This window comes from Sphaerodactylus townsendi, linkage group LG15, assembly GCF_021028975.2.
Source record: "Sphaerodactylus townsendi isolate TG3544 linkage group LG15, MPM_Stown_v2.3, whole genome shotgun sequence".
Taxonomy (NCBI): Eukaryota; Metazoa; Chordata; class Lepidosauria; order Squamata; family Sphaerodactylidae; genus Sphaerodactylus; species Sphaerodactylus townsendi.
In genome coordinates, this window is record NC_059439.1 from 22,800,529 (window position 1) to 22,818,848 (window position 18,320).

Below are 18,320 nucleotides of genomic sequence, written 5' to 3' on the forward strand. Positions count from 1 at the left end.
AGTTTGAAAGTGCATTATTCTGCATGTGCGGAATGAGCCTAAGTTATTGAACAACCCTAATATCAAAATGTCTGACGCTGTAGCCACATTCTAATGTGTATTTTACATGATGTGCAATAGTGATGTGCAATCTTTCTACTGTAATTTAAATACATGATGGTTTTCATGCCTAATAAAGGCTTTTGATTGATTGATTGATTGATTGATTGATTGATTGATTGATTGATTGATTGATTGATTGATTGATTGATTGATTGATTGATTGATTGATTGATTGGTACACATTAAACTCTTTTGTCCCACACAATTTCCCCAAACAAAAAAGGCCCCCTGCCTTGGAGCATTTAAGCCCTCTTACAGAAAGAAGTTATATTAGTACAACTGGAAATACAGTCCAGATATATATTCTCTGATCTAATGAACAAGTGAAAAGAATACTGGCAATATGCTTTTCCTTATTGATTTATAAATAAATGTGACATAAATTAACTTTAAAAAGAATGAACACTGAGAACTTAAAAAAGAATGAATGGAGAGACCTGAAAGGACAAAATCCCAAGAGGAATCCATGATTTTAGCATTCTTCTTCTCTTTTTTTTGGAGTATTTGGGGCTCGTCTCTTGGGCTCATTCCGCACATGCAGAATAATGCACTTTCAAACTGCTTTCAGTGCTCTTTGAAGCTGTGCGGAATAGCAAAATCCACTTGCAAACAGTTGTGAAAGTGGTTTGAAAACATTAAACTCTTTTGTCCCACACAATTTCCCCAAACAAAAAAGGCCCCCTGCCTTGGAGCATTTAAGCCCTCTTACAGAAAGAAGTTATATTAGTACAACTGGAAATACAGTCCAGATATATATTCTCTGATCTAATGAACAAGTGAAAAGAATACTGGCAATATGCTTTTCCTTATTGATTTATAAATAAATGTGACATAAATTAACTTTAAAAAGAATGAACACTGAGAACTTAAAAAAGAATGAATGGAGAGACCTGAAAGGACAAAATCCCAAGAGGAATCCATGATTTTAGCATTCTTCTTCTCTTTTTTTGGGAGTATTTGGGGCTCGTCTCTTGGGCTCATTCCGCACATGCAGAATAATGCACTTTCAAACTGCTTTCAGTGCTCTTTGAAGCTGTGCGGAATAGCAAAATCCACTTGCAAACAGTTGTGAAAGTGGTTTGAAAACGCATTATTTTGCATGTGCGAAAGGGGCCTTAGATAAACAGACTTATGATGTGAGAGTAAGAAAGAAACCCCACAGATGGGCATAGAGTGTTAAAATAATTGATTATTAGTGAAAATATCCCACAGGCTTCTATGCAGAGATACAAGTTAGGTCTCCTGTGAACAGAAAAAAACACACCATTTAAATACCCTTCTTCATCACAATGCTACATTTTTTCCATGGCTTGAATTGTAAGGACTGAACACCATGAGGGGAAATTTTAGATTTCAGGGGAAAAATAAGGTGATATTTTGGAACAGATTGCTAGACTGACTTTAGAATAGTTTGGCAAAAATATATTGATTTTATGAAGCATTTGGACCTTCGAACATCATTTGATAGTAAGCTAGATAAAAAAAAATGTTTAAGATTTTGCTTTTGTTAATCTTAATTTTATTTTTCAATTGACACCTTGGTAGATTTTTTTTTGGTTCGTTTGTTTTTAATACTGTGGATGTTCCTTCTCCATTGACAGTAACTATGTGTGTGTGTTTGTGTATATATATTTAATGATAAAACATTCATCTTACAAATGGTTTCACTATGTTTTCTGTTTTATTGTTTAAATAAATATGCAAATGAATGTTGATAGCTGAACAATGCATAAAGAAAGGAAACCACAATCATCAGGGTATTGGAACATCTTCCTTAAAAAGTTAAGAGTTTGAGAACTATTTTTTTAAAAAAAATCAAAAACAGGAAGGACATACATTTAGAAAACTTTAAAAACACTAAAAACAGAAGCTTATTCCGCACATCCAGAATAATGCACTTTCAAACTGCTTTCAATGCTCTTTGAAGCTGTGCGGAATGGCAAAATCCACTTGCAAACAGTTGTGAAAGTGGCTTGAAAATGCATTATTTTGCGTGTGCGGAAGGGGCCAGAGAAATTATTTACCCAATGTACCACTGACTTATAAAGTTCACTGCCATCAGATGAGATGGGTCAGTGTAGATGGCTTTAAAATGGTATTAGAAAAAATTGTGGAAGATAGATGAAAAAGAAAAAGAAGAGTTTGGATTTATACCCTGCCTTTCTGTTCTGTAAGGAAACTCAAAGAGGCTTAGAAACCCCTTTTTCTTCGGCTGATTCCGCACATGCAAAATAATGCACTTTCAAGCTGCTTTCACAACTGTTTTTGCCATTCCGCACAGCTTCAAAGAGCCCTGAATGCAGCTTGAAAGTGCATTATTCTGCGTGTGCGGAATCAGCCTTCCTCTCCCAACAACAGAAGCTTGTGAGGTAGGCTGGGCTAATAGAGTTCTGAAGGACTGTGGCTAGCCCAAAGTCACCCAGCAGACTCTGTGTGCAAGAGCAGGGAAACAAATCCAGTTCACTAGATAAGAGTCCACCACTGAGGTGGAGAAGTGGAGAAGTGGAGAATCCAACCCAGTTCTTCAAAGGTTTATGCTAGATCTTTAAAAAAAAATGTTTAATGAAGCTCAATAATCATCCTTGGGTCCATCACTCTCTCACAGCCTAACTTATCACACTGATCTTAGGACAAAACCGTACGTTATTTTAAACACTTTCGATGAAAAAAAGTGATGAAACTGAGGGCCTTTCCCCACGTTTCCCTCGGCCACCGTCGCTGCACGCAATTCCCAGCACGCGGCATCCCTGGCCTTTGCAAGGGCCATGGGGGATGCCTACTCGCTGAAGTAGCGACAGCCCGGCACGGTGATGTCGGAGAGCTGACTGCGCTTCTTCTGGCTGCCCTCTGGAGTGAAGTTAACTGGGGACCCGGCTACTCTCACTCAAGAATAGCCTTGCAGCGCGGGGCTTAAGGTAAGTGGGGAAAGGCCCTCTAACAGAAAGGATATAGGGACATGCATAGTATTTGTCTGGGCTATCACAAAATCACATCTGATCATTAAATGTTCTATGGTCCCTGCAATAAATGTAAAACATACAGCATGTCAAATTCACCACTTGCTTTACAATATTAATGCTCTTTTCCTTTTCTTTCCTCTCCCTTTTCTTCTTCTCCGCAATTTCCCTGGCCAGAGATGTTGATATGGAATCCCACAACAGCAGTGTGGTAAAGGGTTTTATCATCCTGGGGTTTTCTGCTTCTCCTCTGCTTCGCATACTGTCATTTGTGCTGGTCTTGGCCACCTACATCCTCACAGTCACCGCCAATGTTATCATCATCTCAGTCATCAAGACAAACTGTAACCTGCAGCGCCCCATGTATTACTTCTTGGGTAATTTCTCCTTCATGGAGATCTGGTACACCACGTCTACTGTGCCCAAGATGCTGGAAAGTTTTCTGGTTGGTGGGAGTACTATTTCCGTGGCAGGCTGTATCTCCCAGCTCTATCTTTTCTTTGCCTTGGGCTCCACTGAATGTTTCTTGCTAGCGACTATGGCCTATGACCGCTACTTGGCTATCTGCCACCCTCTGCACTATCCATCACTTATGACTCTGCAGATAAGTATCTGGATGGTGGCAGCAGCCTGGGGGGCTGGATTCCTTGCTCCCTTGGTTCCTATTGTATTCATTTCTCAGCTTTCATTCTGTGGGCCTCAGGAAATTCACCATTTTTTCTGTGATGCTGGACCCCTGCTGAGACGGACATGTGGGGCTGCCTTTTTCAGCTCGACGCTGGTGACAGTCTTGGCCTCTATAGTCATCCTCAGCACCTGCTTGCTTACTGCCATTTCCTACACCTTCATCATCTTCACCATTTTCCGTATCCCTTCAGCCAATGGGAGGCAGAAGGCGTTTTCAACTTGTGGCTCTCACCTCACTGTAGTGGTCATTTACTATGCTACAGTCATTTTTATATATGTACGGCCCATCTCCCCTATTGCTTCTGAGCTGGACACAGTGGCATCGATGTTTTATGCCGTAGTCACCCCACTGCTGAATCCAGTGATTTACAGCCTAAGGAACAAGGAAGTGAAAGAAGCTCTGAAGAAGCTGGTGAACAGAAAGCAGGTGTTTGTGAAGAACATTGGAAGCATAATAATGGATGCATTGTACAGGAAAGAAATCATATACTCTTAGCTATTTTCAGAGGTGGGATCCAACCAGTGCTCACCACTTCTCTAGAAGTGGTGACTAATTTTTTCTGAGTGCCGAGAAGTGGTTACTAAAGCAACCTCCCTGCCCAATAGGGACTGGAGGCGCGTGTGTGCGGCGGCGCCACTGTTTGAATCCCACCACCATCGGAACCTGTAATTAAATTTTTTGGATCCCACCACTGGCTATTTTCATCACCCTTATGCAGCTACTGTTCCCAGAACCTTTCATAAAAACAGTGTCCCCTTCCGCACACGCAAAATAATGCGTTTTCAAACCACTTTCACAACTGTTTGCAAGTGGATTTTGCCATTCCGCACAGCTACAAAGAGCATTGAAAGCAGTTTGAAAGTCCATTATTCTGCATGTGCGGAATGAGCCTTTTTTTTGTGACATAGAACTAATTTCAGCTTATAGTGTAGGTAGCATCCTGCTAGCCCAGCCTCAACTGATCTTGGCATAAGTTGGAAATTTAAAAGGATCTTACCACCATGGTTAGTTCTTGTGTAGCAAACCACCAAGGAAGAAAGGCAATGTTATGCAGAGAAAGACAATGATAAATCACCTTTGTTCTAGTATTGCCTTGAAAATCTCATGATCCTGGGGCCAACCATGAGTTGGTGTCAACTTGATAGCACACAATTATTATTAATATGTTTGACTATACCACTGTGTACTGTTGGACTTGAATAAGCTTGATTTCCATCACTGGATGCCGGTCGCATCACTGCAAGGGTTTATGAAATCAGTGAAATTATTTACTTACTGATATGTTTTATTAAACGGAAAAAGTTATTTTGAGGTGATACAATATCTGTGTGGAGTGGCATTTAAAACTTCATCACGATGTTAATTGTCCATGATATTCATTAATGCATTCATTTAAGATTTAGTGTGCTATTTATTGGGAGTCTAGAAAGCTCAACATCAGAGGAAGAATAGTTGGTTTTTAGAGCCTCTTTTTCCAACTGAGGGTGGGACTGGTACTGCTTAGTGTCCCTGACCAAAATTAACGACACAACAGTCTTGTCCATGGGGTTATATTTTGGGCATAGCCAAACTGTTTTATTGACAAAGGATGAAAAGAAGCATGGGGTGCAGCATGGGAGCTGATCTGAACACTGGGCAGCCCAACTGCAGTCCCCCAGTGAAAACTTTCCCCCAACCCGCCTGTTGGAGGAAATTGTTAACCTTGTGCAGCAACCGTGGATCCCAGCTGGGTGGCAGGCCACTTTCTGGAGATCCATTTTGTGCAGGGCAGTGATAGTGGAACTCAGCTGGGTGGCAGGTCACTTTCTGAAGAACCATTTTGATTTCCCACTGTGGAGCTGTGGAGGCTTATCTGGTGAATTCAGATTAGCTTGTTCACTCCAACACGTGGCAGCTGGGTGACCTTGGGCTAGTCACAGTTCTTCTGAGCTTTTTCAGCCCCCCCCCCACCTCACAGGGTGTTTGTGGGGGGGGGGAGGGAAAGGAGATTGTCAGCCCCTTTGAGTCTCCTTACAGAAGGGGGGATATAAATCCAAATTCTTCTTCTTCTTCTTCTTCTTCTTCTTCTTCTTCTTCTTCTTCTTCTTCTTCTTCTTCTTCTTCTTCTTCTTCTTCTTCTTCTTCTTCTTCTTCTTCTTCTTCTTCTTCTTCTTCTTCTTCTTCTTCTTCTTCTTCTTCTTCTTCTTCAACATCCTTTCAACAGCTGCCCTGCAGTGGATAGCTTCAGGAGACTATTAAAAATGTTCTCAGTTGCAAAAACATTCAAGCTCAAGCAGTTTTAATAAGTTTATATTTAGGATACCTGTACACAAGAAAGGGTTCTATAGTGATATCAAAAGATGAAATTGTGGGATGTTTTCCTAAAATTAGAGCAATTGACAATTTCATTAACAATACCTTAATTGGAATCCTCTGTTTTCCCAATCTAATAACTTCTGAGTGTTTAGATTTATTCTGAGTTTGCTCCTTTCAGTTGTAGAGAATCTCTGTAGAACTTTGTTTCCATTATACAGGACTGTGCTTGGGAAAGTTTAAATTTGGAATACTTTATTCCAAATACTGGTCATCATTTGCTAAAGTAGTTGGAACAGTGCTGGTGCCCTTGGTAATGGGATACGATGCTTTTCTGAAGATGTCTGCAGTCTCTCCTGCATCCATGAGTAAATTGCATGTATTCCTCTAATGTGTGGGGTGTCAGATGCAGCAGTGGCGTAGTGGTTAAGAGCAGGTGCATTCTAATCTGGAGGAACTGGATTTGATTCCTTGCTCTGCCAACTGAGCTGTGGAGGCTTATCTGGGGAATTCAGATTAGCCTGTGCACTCCCACACACACCAGTTGGGTGACCTTGGGCTAGTCACAGTTCTTCTGAGTTCTCTCACCCCCACCTACCTCACAGGGTGTTTGCTGTGAGGGGGGAAGGGCAAGGAGATTGTAAGCCCCTTTGAGTCTCCTACAGGAGAGAAAGGGGGGATATAAATCCAAACTCCTCCTCCTCCTCCTCCTCTTCTTCTTCATCATCATCATCTTGGAGAGATAGATATTTATTATTACGGCCTTTTGGCCAGCCAATAGTTTAAAATCAGAGTACATGTGAATACATAGCACTCCACTTATACAAAAATATAATATAAATTAAAATCCATTATAAAATCTATTAATAAATAACATTAGCTTCAGGCATTATTACAGTCCTCATCACACAGTGCAGCTCTTTGTTTTAATAAGGAACTACGCTTGTTGTGCACCAGTATACAAATTTAGCAACTTTCTGTGAAATGGCAGAAACCACGATCTTCTAATAATATTCTTACAGAATTACTATTATCCTAGGAGTTATCTATGAATGGATATACATGGCGATGTTAACAATGGTTGGATCAACAGCTTCCCTTTCACCTTCATGTAACTTGCACATACAGTAAGATATGTGACATTGGAGTCTACTTCCCCTGAGCCACACACACAGGTTCTCCTGTGCCTTGGAGATATTTGGAATCGTCCCATCAGATTGGCTGACGGGAAGGCATCGAGAGCCGAGCCTAGAAAAGCCCATGACTTCTTGCTGATATGTTATGTACCAGATAGATAAGGTGCAGCTGAAATACCTATCCCATGATTTTAGTGGTTTATATAGAACAGGTAGCTTGGGAAAATCTGTTTGCATCTCAATGTCAGTAAGGCGTTGGTGGACCATACCCATTGCTCAGCTGCTTCCAAAATCTCTCAAAAAGTTGCATTGGATCAAGACCACACTGTCTAAGTTTTGATATAATCTTTTCTAGCCATCCAGGGTAGGGTGTTGCTGCCAATAATGAAGGCATTAATCCCTGGGGACAGGGAAAGAAGCACTTTAAGCCAGTATTTGATGGTTAATTTCCAAAAGATGGTCTCAACTTTGGCCATCCCCTGCTTCTGCTGCCTTAATACCTACATTGGCTGTACATTTGATTGTATTAAACAAGTTATCTCAGAAAAATCGATTAGGACTCTCTCCAATGGCACAAAATCTGGAAATGCATTGCCAATGGAGCACCATGGGATCAATTGGGCTAAGGCTTTGGCCTCGAGTCTAACCTGCACTTAGGATGTGAATCCGTTCCCCTGTGAGCAGAGAAAAAAACTTCAAGATTGACTGTGAACCTTCTTTGAGCAGATTGAATAACTGATTGTACACACATGGGCTGTGGGCTTCCCATTGATGGTATTGGTACACCACTCCTAGATATTTGAAACAATTTGTTTTGCTCTATCTGTTGCCCTTTCAGCTGCCATTTTAGATCTCTTGAGTTTGAGTGTTGCCAAGTGCACTATCTTGAGTCTTGAGTATAATTGATGTTTAACAGTTTCTTCTGTTGCACTTTTGAGGTCAAAATCCTCAGTGCTCTCTTCCAGTCCCACCCTTGTAAGAGATAATACCACTGCATCATCTGCATACATAAGAATGGCTATTCTTTGCTATTGGTAGGGAGTAAGGGAAGGTGCGTGGGTATCTGCCCTTGCTTGAGAAATGCAGTTATAAGTGTATTAACATAAGATGTTAAATAAATGAGAGAACTAGGAGACACCCTTGCCTCACCCCTTTCTGGGTAGGAGATGGGTGCTGTTAGCCTACCATCTATGTATAAACCTTATCCTCTGCACAGTTGTATTTTCTAGGTGTAACTTGATATTAATTAGATGGAGGAGGCCATTACCTATCAATATTAGTTTTCATTAGTTTTGTCCACCTAGCCCATTTCAGATGTGACATTATCCAGAAATGCAGCTCTAAGGTCAATGAGAAGGCTGCAAATAGAGAATCCTTTTTTAATATTTACATATTTTACTCCTATCAAATAGTTAGAGTATTAGGCACTGGTCCATTAAATCGACCGGCCTTTGCGGAAGCTCGCCTGTTCATCTGCCAATATATTTTTCCCTATCCATCCCATTCTAAAGTTTTGTACTCCAGATAATATTTTGAGTATAAAGCTTGCTCATTGACAGCATTAAGCAGAGCTAATTGGTCTATAATTAGCGGTTCTGTGGACAAACCTTTTAAAAAAATGGGAGCGATAGTTGCGGCATTCCAGTCTGATGGAATATGACCGGTGCTGCTATTAATATGGGAAAAAAAAGTTTGGCCAATATCAGTGCCCACCATTCTGCATTTGGATTTCCAGTAATTCTGAGTGGCATGGGGAGTCATTTTCCTGAAGGGCTTTACCCGCTTGCAGCTTTGAGATCATCGATTTAACTTCCTCTGAGTGTCACTGAGTGGCCACAAAGGGGTGTGTAGATTATGGCAAGATGTTGCCTTGTTTAGGGGCCTGCTGGTCTTTATAAAGATTAAAGAAAATATTTCTCCCAGGCATCCCCTGCAATTGAATACATGCCATCTTGAGGAGTTATGGAAGTTTTATTTAACTTTGTGATTAGACTCCAGAAAGTTCTGGAATCATTTGTTTTAGTCGCTCTTATTAAAGCCTGCCATTTGCCGTGGCTGTCTCTCCTTTTTTGTCTCTTATTAAGGCTTTATATGCTCTTTTCCCTTCTAATACTTGTGATTGTTCAATCAAGCCATCTTGAAAGTTGTTAAATAGTTTTAGAAGGTTATCTTTCGCTGATTTGCAATCATGATCGAACCAATGTTTGTTACGTGATTCTGGGTACAGGGTGTCTCTGCTATTCTTTGTAAGAAGGGGTTTAAGAGTTTGTACCAATTCCTCATAACCTCCCACCACTGACCCTTTATAGGCTTGTTCTAAGAACTTGTCTTTCATCAGTCTGCCAATATCTGGCTCATTCCGCACACGCAAAATAATGCACTTTCAAGCTGCTTTCACAACTGTTTTTGCCATTCCGCACAGCTTCAAAGAGCCCTGAAAGCAGCTTGAAGGTGCATTATTCTGCGTGTGCGGAATGAGCCTCTGAGTTAAACCACTCGGTAAATTGTTGTTCTAATTTGCTGTTCCATTTTATTCTCAGTTTATTTGACTCCACTGAGAGATTTAAATGTAGTTTCCTAGTGGGTCTCAGCTGTCCAGTTGTCATTTTCAACACCAGGGGAAAGTTGTCACTTTCTATCCTAGGGACAATAGTAAAGTGTCTAATTCTATTTAGAATTTCCTGTGAGCCCATCATATAATCAATAGTAGACACTTTTGTTCCAGACCAAAAAGTAAATTGCCCTGGGTAATCTCCTGGCTGGCTTCCATTCATGATAACTAAGTTATATTTGTTTGCTGTCTGGTATAAGCACATTCCAGCATAATTTATTGCTGAATCCAGATTGTTTCTCTGGGTGTATCTGCATGGTTTCTCATTGTGATACCAATGCATGCCCCATATCTCTCTAACAACCGTTCATCGTTCTGTCCCATTTTTGCGTTGAAATCACCTGCAATAACTATTTGGACTGTTGAGTAGTTCAATAGCAAAAAGCCTAGCATTTCATCTACCTTGGCCCACTTTTCCTCAACCTGTGCCTTAGATTGAGAAGGGGGGAGGTAGATGTCCACACAGAGAAAGCTAAATACCTTATTATATAATAACACCACTAGGGCCAATGGGCAGTGGCAGTCAATTCTTTTAACTTGCACCTGTAGACTGGTTGAGATGAATATTCCCAACCCTCCTGATGGTCTGCCTCCCCTTATGCTTGGTGTTGCTTCAGATGTTATAGAACAAAAATTAGGAATGTTGAAGGTATCAGTCATCCATGTCTCCTGTAAAAACAAAATGTCAGATTAGTTAAGAAAACTGATAACATTAGCATCTTGGGCCTTGGCATCTTGGAGAAGATTATCCTGTTCAGGCCTAAACACATCAGCCATGCAGCTAAAGTTGATGTTAAAATTTGAATCTCAGGCCATAACTGGCAGAGGCCGCTTCTGCATGGCCTCCGGTCGCCCCCACGCCGGCGAGAGTTCCGCCGGCGTGGGGGCGACGGCCCATTCGCATGAACGGGCCGAGCAGAGGCCGCCAGACGACCGGCGGCTCCACACGGAGCCGCCCTCCCCCCTTCTCCTTCCCACTTACGAAGTTCCCTGTCGTCGCCTGCTGCCCGTGGAAGCCCCGCCCACGCTGTCCTCCGACCCCTGGAGGTCGGAGGACAGCGTGGCAGCTCCTGACAGGCTGGCGCAAATAATGAAGGAAGAAGACTGGCGTCTTCCGGCTCGCGGCGGTTCGCGCCAGGAAGGCAGCTTCCTGCAAACAACAACCGCTGGGAGTTGTTGTTTGAAATGACGAGCCGCCCTGGGGAAAGGAAGCGAGTCAGGTCGCGGCTGCTCGTTGCAGCAGCAGGGCCGCAATGCGGCGACACAAGAGCCTTTTTGCGCCCAGGCGATAAGTAAAGCGGCCGTGCAGAGCGGCCAGAGAATGTGATACTTTCGGGACATTGTGCCTCACATGGAAACCAAAGAGTATAGGAAGTGAAACAGGCATATTGGTTGGACCAGAGATAAAATAAAAAAAAAGAACAACAAATGATGTGCTATTTTTAATGCAGAAGAATACCATTTATTTCTTTTCACGTTTCCTATTTCGGCATTAAAACAGAAGCACATGCGGCTATGTCGGTTTGTGAACTATTTCAGTATGAGGAAGCATGTATTACAATTCGTTAGGTGACCAGAATTTCCTGACCCACTTTCTCAGCTTCCTTCACCTCTTTGTTCGTAAACGGTATATTGGGGATTGATCGCCGAAGGTCATGACAGTGTAAGAAAAGGAGAACTTGCACGATGACCTTCATGGAGGTCTTCTGGAAGAATGCACAATCATTAAAGTGACATGAAAATGGATTTACAACAGAAGGTGGGAGGAGCAGGTTGAAAACGTCTTCTGTTTCCACTGTGGTTGTGGGGATTCTCAGGACTGATAGGATGCAAATGTAAGATGCTATGGTCAGCAGAAATGGGTAAAGTGAATATAGAACACAACAAAGGCTATCTGCATAATAGGGATATGTCACTACAAGCTAACTTGCTCAATTGGTACAAAATCACAGTAGAAATGGTCAATTCATTGAAGCCACAGTAGGTTAACTGTGACAGCCCTTATAACCACAACTGAGACTGAAAACAACCACTTATCAGAACCAGCTGCTAAAGAGATACATGCTTTATTTATTCATATGGAAGTGATATTGCAATGGTTTAAATAGCTAAATATCGGTCGTGAATTACAGATAGAGACAGAAGTTTCTGCAGTCACAGAAAGCCAAATATAACTGTAAAACAAACAAGCGAAGACATGGCTCTATTCCTGTCAGGAAGCTTGCTAGCATTCTGGGCGGGATGGTTGAGGTGTAACAAATCTCCAAAACAGGACAAGTTCCCCAGGAAGAAGTACGTAGGGATGTGAATGCCTGTCAGTCACAACTGCACAACTATAAGGAGATTCCCCATTACAGTAATGACATAGATGACCAAAAACGGGTGGAAGAAAGAATCTGCAGTCCAGGGTTATACCCAAAGCCTTGGGAGGATGACCTCTGTGATGACTGTTTGTGGATCAATGAGTTTACCTGCAGAGGTGAAAACATTATAATTATGCTTTGAATATTCATCCGCTGTGTGGAAGGTTTACTAGCATTGCAACCTTTAACTGGGATGCTCACAAAGGTATATAAGCAGTTTTAGTCGAACAAAGGTGTGGTTCATCAAAATTTTATATAACAGTTTTTGCGCAAAGCTAGTTTTTTTAGCCTGATAAAAAGTTGATCTGCAGCTGTGTGGGATAGGCTAGAGTTGAAAATGCCTACCTGCAGGGGAAGCTAGAGACTTTAGCCCTGTGGTTGCTACCTCCTCTAAATGGAGACAAATGAGACTCTTGGGGAGGATGGCACCTTTGGAGGGACGCAGTGATAGTAACTGCAGTTAGTGATGTTAGCCATCACTATGGCACAGCCTTCTGTGCATGGGTAGTGTGGTGGAGTTGTGTAATACTGTATTAGGTAGCAAGACTGTTGCAGCTGATATTTAATTTGGAGACTATTGTCATGTTACCACCATGTGGACCAGTTATTTGTGTGATATGCTTATCTCCAACTAAAACAGTCTATCCATAAGCTACAGCATTGAAATAAAACCTTTGGGAGGGGGGGGCAATTTTAGGAGGGCAGGAATGATCCATTCTCCTGGCCTAGATGTGGATACCTCTATCTCATCACATCTCAGAAGCTAAGAAGGGTGGACCCTGGAAGGTATTTGGAGTGAGACCACCAGGACTACCAAGGTCACTATGAAGGCAGGCAATGGCAAAACACCTCTGAAGTCTCTTGCCTTATAAACTGTGTGGGGTTACCATAAATCAGCTGTGACTTGACAGGAAAAAAAGGAAAGTCATATAGCATCTATTAAGCGTGGCAAAAGTACTTCATGTTGCGGGGTAAAACAGTAGTTACCGTCACCAGAAATAAATGTATAAACTGTTATGGGAGCAATTCACAGGTGAGGGGCACCGTTTTATGACACCTCTCATGTCCTTATCCATGTTAGCTAAAAGATCTTTCAAGGAACATTCCTCAAACCTTTTGTAATATTTATCAAATGGTAGTAATTCAACAAGGACTGTGTACGTAAACAATAAATATATCAGTAATTTCCGAAACTAAAATGAAAAAGAAATTCTCGACAGGCAATCTGGTTTGAATGCAATGGCATTTGTGGAAGAGTGCTGAAATTTTAGTGCTGCGTGTCCAGTCTTATGTAAACCTCCACTGAATATATCACAAGTCATAAATCTTTATCTCTTAAATGTATACTGCATTATCTGGGCTTTAGCCTGGATGTAGATATCTGTTTCATATGCTAGTCTAGTTATCTTCCTCCCCAAAATGTTAGATTTATAGTGAAAAAGGCAAACTCTATGCTGGGGATCATTAGGAAAGAGTGAGAATAAAACTGCAAAGATTGCCATGCCCATATATATATAAAAGCAGTGATGCGACCGCTTGCTTAATTACTGTGATTCTGGTCGCCGCATCTCAAAAGAATATTGAGGAGATAGAAAAGTGCAGAGAAAAGGGCAACAAGGATGATTCGAGGACTGGAGCACTTCCCTATGAGGAGAGGCTGCAGCGTTTGGGACTCTTTAGTTTGGAGAGAGGAGGCTGACTGGGGGGATATGATTAAGAGTCTATAAAAATTATGCATGGGGTAGAAAATGTTGACAGAGAGAAAGAATTTTACTCTCTTTCTCACAATACTAGGAGCAGAGGGCATACATTGAAAATGCTGGGGAAGAATTAGGACTAATAAAGGAAACACTTCTTCATAGCGATGTGATTTGGTGTTGAAATATGCTACTTACAGGAGGTGTGGTGATGACCCATAACCTGGATAACTTTAAAAGGAGGCTTGGACAGATTTATGGAGGAGAAGTTGATTTATGGCTACCAATCTTGATCCTCTTTGATCTGGGGTGCAAATGCCTTAGCGGTCAGGTGCTGGGCAACAGCGCCAGAAGGCCATTGCTTCATACATCCTGCATATGAGCTCCAAAAGGCACCTGGTGAGCCCTGCGAGTAGCAAAAGAGCTGGACTAGATGGGCTCTGGTCTGATCCAGCTGGCTTGTTCCTTATGCTCTTATGTTCTATCAAAATAAATATATATCTGGTGGAGTTGTCCTCTGCACTTGGCATCTTAAAGAGTTTCATTTTAAAATGCCTAACATTTCCAAATCTTTTTCCCTAAAGCTGTTATTTTAATTTCATTTGTTTTTTTAGGCTATATATGATGGGATTCAACAGTGGGGTTAGTGTGCTATACTGGATTTACATCAGTTTGTCCAGATTTCTGAGCGACTCAGAACTAGGATTCATGTGCGAAAAACCTGTGGAGTGGAAATAAATTGAGATTGCAAATGCTGTAGAGACCAGGTGCTCGGGAACTAACAACCTTGAAGAGCCATTGCTTTCACATCCTGCATGTGGGCTCCCAAGGCACCTGGTGGGCCACTGCGGAGTAGCAGGAGCTTGGACTAGATGGACTCTGGTCTGATCCAGGCTGCTTATGTTCTTATGTTCTTATAGTTGAAAGGAAATTTAGACCAGATTTCCAAGATTCAAGTCTAACGCGGAAATCTCCACCAGTGTGACCATAATAGTTTTTTAAAATGTGTGTATTTCCTTTGTTCTCCAAGGTGAAGAAACACTAGAAAAGATCAAGTGTGTACATAGATGCTTGTATCTACCTAAGCCATTTTACCAAATCTAACCAGCTGAAGAAATCAGCTAACAACTTGATTATCCCAATACATTTGGTCTGATGCTAGCCTCTTAATGAGATTCACGTTCATATTTTTGTCCAAATGCTTACCATTCATTGAGATGATAATCAAGTATGTGTATCAGTAACATGACAGGTTGATTCCTGGGAAGGAGAAATATTTTCTAATGTCTTGATGTCAGATGTTTTATAGTATACAAGGAAGTAACTTTGTCTCCTGTGTCAGACCTCATAGAATTCAAAATGATTTATGAGGGAATTAGCTGAAGAACTTTATCAACTATTCACCTACCATGCCAGGGGCAGCATCATGGCCTTCACTTGGACTACAGATCTAATGAGTGATCCTGAACACCAACCATTCAACTAAAGTGCTCTGCCTGACTTTACATTGTCCTGGAAATCCTGGAAAAAAACAAATAACACAAACAAAACAAACTCCCATTCTTCGATATATTTCTGGTGTTTCTGTCTCTTGAGGAAGTGGAAATATTTTTTTTTTTCAAATCAGAGAAGTCTAGAAAGAGTAAGATGGTCTCTGAGTTATTGATTGGATTCATATTAAGAGACCAATTTGATTGCTGCTGGTCTTAATGCACTCTCTATTATCAAGCCATCCACTGGTCTTTGGACTTTCTGTTATTTTTCTAGCATCAGCGTCGTGCAGGTACTTACCATTAAAGTTAGTAGACTTTCAAGGGAGATTCCTCCTATGGTGCCTTGCATTTATTATCAGTTCAACTACTGTGGTGCTGACTCAACAAAGCAGCAGTGGCTTCGCTCCAAACAGGGGATCATCTCATCTTAGGTTAAAAGGTCTCAGTTAAAAGGTTGTCTCTGTGTCATTCCCATGTAGGTCATTAGACCTCAGGCTGGACACAAGGGAAGATAGTCCTCAAATAATAATAATAATGAAAGTTTCCTAGCAATTCCACAAAACAAACAAACAAAACACAACCTCAAATTGTAGGCAGGTCCTCAGTCAGGAAAGAGAGAATGTCTACATATTTCAAGTACTTAGATTGAGATGTAAGCGATTCATTGACATAAGAATATCATTTACTTTTTTTTGTTTTCCTAGTTTCTATAGTTTCAACCCAACCCAGATTGGGGCTGGTGGAGAGGGATGACATGCTCCAGCACCTCCTTGCCCACCTCCAAAGAGGCTTTTGTGCCATGGGATGCTTGAAAATAGAAAACCCATAAAGGATATAGGACAGATTCCATCAGTGCTCAGGGTCTTGAGGGGCAGTAGAAGCTGACTAGATTGAATCTTCCCCTTGGCCCACCCTTGGACATGCCCCCCAAACATGCCAGTGTAGCTTTCTGTGTGCCAGTGGGCCTAAGGAAGGTCAGCAGCTTCTGGATCAGGTGCAGGTGGGCGATGCTTATCCAACATAAAGGGCGAGTAAAGAAAAAACAAAGTTAGTTCATACAGAGTATAGATCAACCCAGTGTTTCTCGTGACAGGTGAATAGGTCTCCTTGAGCAATTAAGATTATCGTATTTGTGACTCGAGTAGCTATGGAGATAGGAGTCATCAACTTTTTTTAAAAAAAATAGGGAACAATATCTATTGCCATCTATCTTATGCCATCTAAAAATATCTATATACCTTTTTTGAACTGAAAAGGTATCACTCAGGATTACAACCTGCCAAGAGTGAACATCCTGGGGCAAATGTTAGTAAAATGTCAGTAGGGAGAATCCACTGTGTCTCTTGCTACCTCCTAGTAGCATTTTCAAAAAAGATGAGGAGTAAAGGCTGGAAAACAATTGGATTTTCACTCTTCCTCCTGTCCAGAAGAAGAAGAGTTTGAATGTATATCCCCCCCCCTTTCTCTCCTGTAGAAGACTCAAAGGCAGTGATGGCGAACCTTTTTGAGACTGAGTGCCCAAATTGCAACCCAAACCCCACTTATTTATTGCAAAGTGCCAACCTGGCAATTTAGCCTGAATGCTGAGGTTTTGGTTCCCTCTTCCTCCGCCCCACCAGCTTGAGCAGGAGCCAGCCTGCTCTAGCCTCTAGCAAGTCCCTTGCGCACCGCTCTGTACCTCTCTAGCATTTCTGCCTCCTCTGTGCCCGCCCCCTCGGGCAGCAGTCATTTCAAGAGCACAGGCACCAGGCCCGCCAGTCGAGTCCTCCCTGCTCACTGCAGTGTGCGCATGTCGTGCTCAGTGGCCCAGGCAACTGTGTGTGTGTGTGTGTGGGGGGGTGATTTTCCACCCCCACATGACAAACTCTGTGTGCACGTGCCCACAGAGAGGGCTCTGAGTGCCACCTCTGGCACCCGTGCCATAGGTTCGCCATCACTGCTCAAAGGGGTTTACAATCTCCATTCCCTTCCCCCCTCACAACCAACACCCTGTGAGGTGGATGGAGCTGAGAGAGCTCTGAAAAGCTGTGACTAGCCCAAGGTCACCCAGCTGGCATGGGTTGGAGTGCACAGGCTAATCTGAATTCCCCAGATAAGCCTCCACAGCATAATCAAACCTGGTTCCTCCAGATTAGAATGCACCTGCTCTTAACCACTATGCCACTGCTGCTCCAGAGGGAAAAAAATGGTTAAAACATTCCATTCAAACACCGAGAGGGGATTCTTCATGATCATCATCCGCCTGGTGGTGCCTCAAAGGTGCAGTTTCCCCTTGTTGCATTTTCTAAAAAAAATATTAAAAGGGATATCTCAAAGCTGGTCAATTACACATTATTGCCACTATGGGGATGCCTTGGCCAGGGATAACACAAGTAAGCAGCAGTTCACAAATAGATGGAAGGCAACTGGATCAAGTATTTTTCAGAGGCCCATAGAAAATAGTTGGAAACCATGAAAAAAAAGATTAAGAAATAACACCAAGAAATCGGAAGGTAAGTATTTTATTTTGCCCTTTTCCTCTCCTTCCATCCTCCTTAATTCTGTAACGAATGGGAACTGGGTACTTGGATTCGGCTGAATTAAATGTTGTTGTTTTCTTTTTTCTGTTTGAAACCATCTTCATTCATTTGAATGAAGTTTAGAAGAAGTAAACCCATAGGGGATTTATAGATTGTGCTGAAGGTTAGAAGTAAAATATCAATGGGGAAATAATGCTCCGTAAATGGGGCGATTAAGGACTGAACCAGCGTTTTTTGGTGGTGAAAATGACAACTTGCTGTCTTTGTATTTTTGTAATCTCAGTCCACTTTCAAAATTTCAAGGATGACACACATGATTCTCACTTACTTTTTTTAATCAGTTGGGCACAATAAATGACAGACTCAAGGTTATGAAGTGATCTGTGAGGCTGAGCAGAGATTCAGTCCTAGGGCTTCCTCACACAAGAACAATACTTCAATTCCTCTACCACATTGTTTCAG

The 18,320-nt window shown here is 41.8% G+C and overlaps 1 protein-coding gene across 1 annotated transcript; it reads left to right on the top strand.

Annotated features, from left to right (window-relative positions):
- Positions 1-3,246: 3,246 nt before the first annotated feature.
- Positions 3,247-4,242, top strand: LOC125444120 (olfactory receptor 6F1-like). Its single transcript, XM_048516558.1, has one exon. It carries the CDS (start codon positions 3,247-3,249, stop codon positions 4,240-4,242), a length of 996 nt encoding a protein of 331 aa, XP_048372515.1.
- The last annotated feature ends 14,078 nt before the right edge of the window (positions 4,243-18,320 follow it).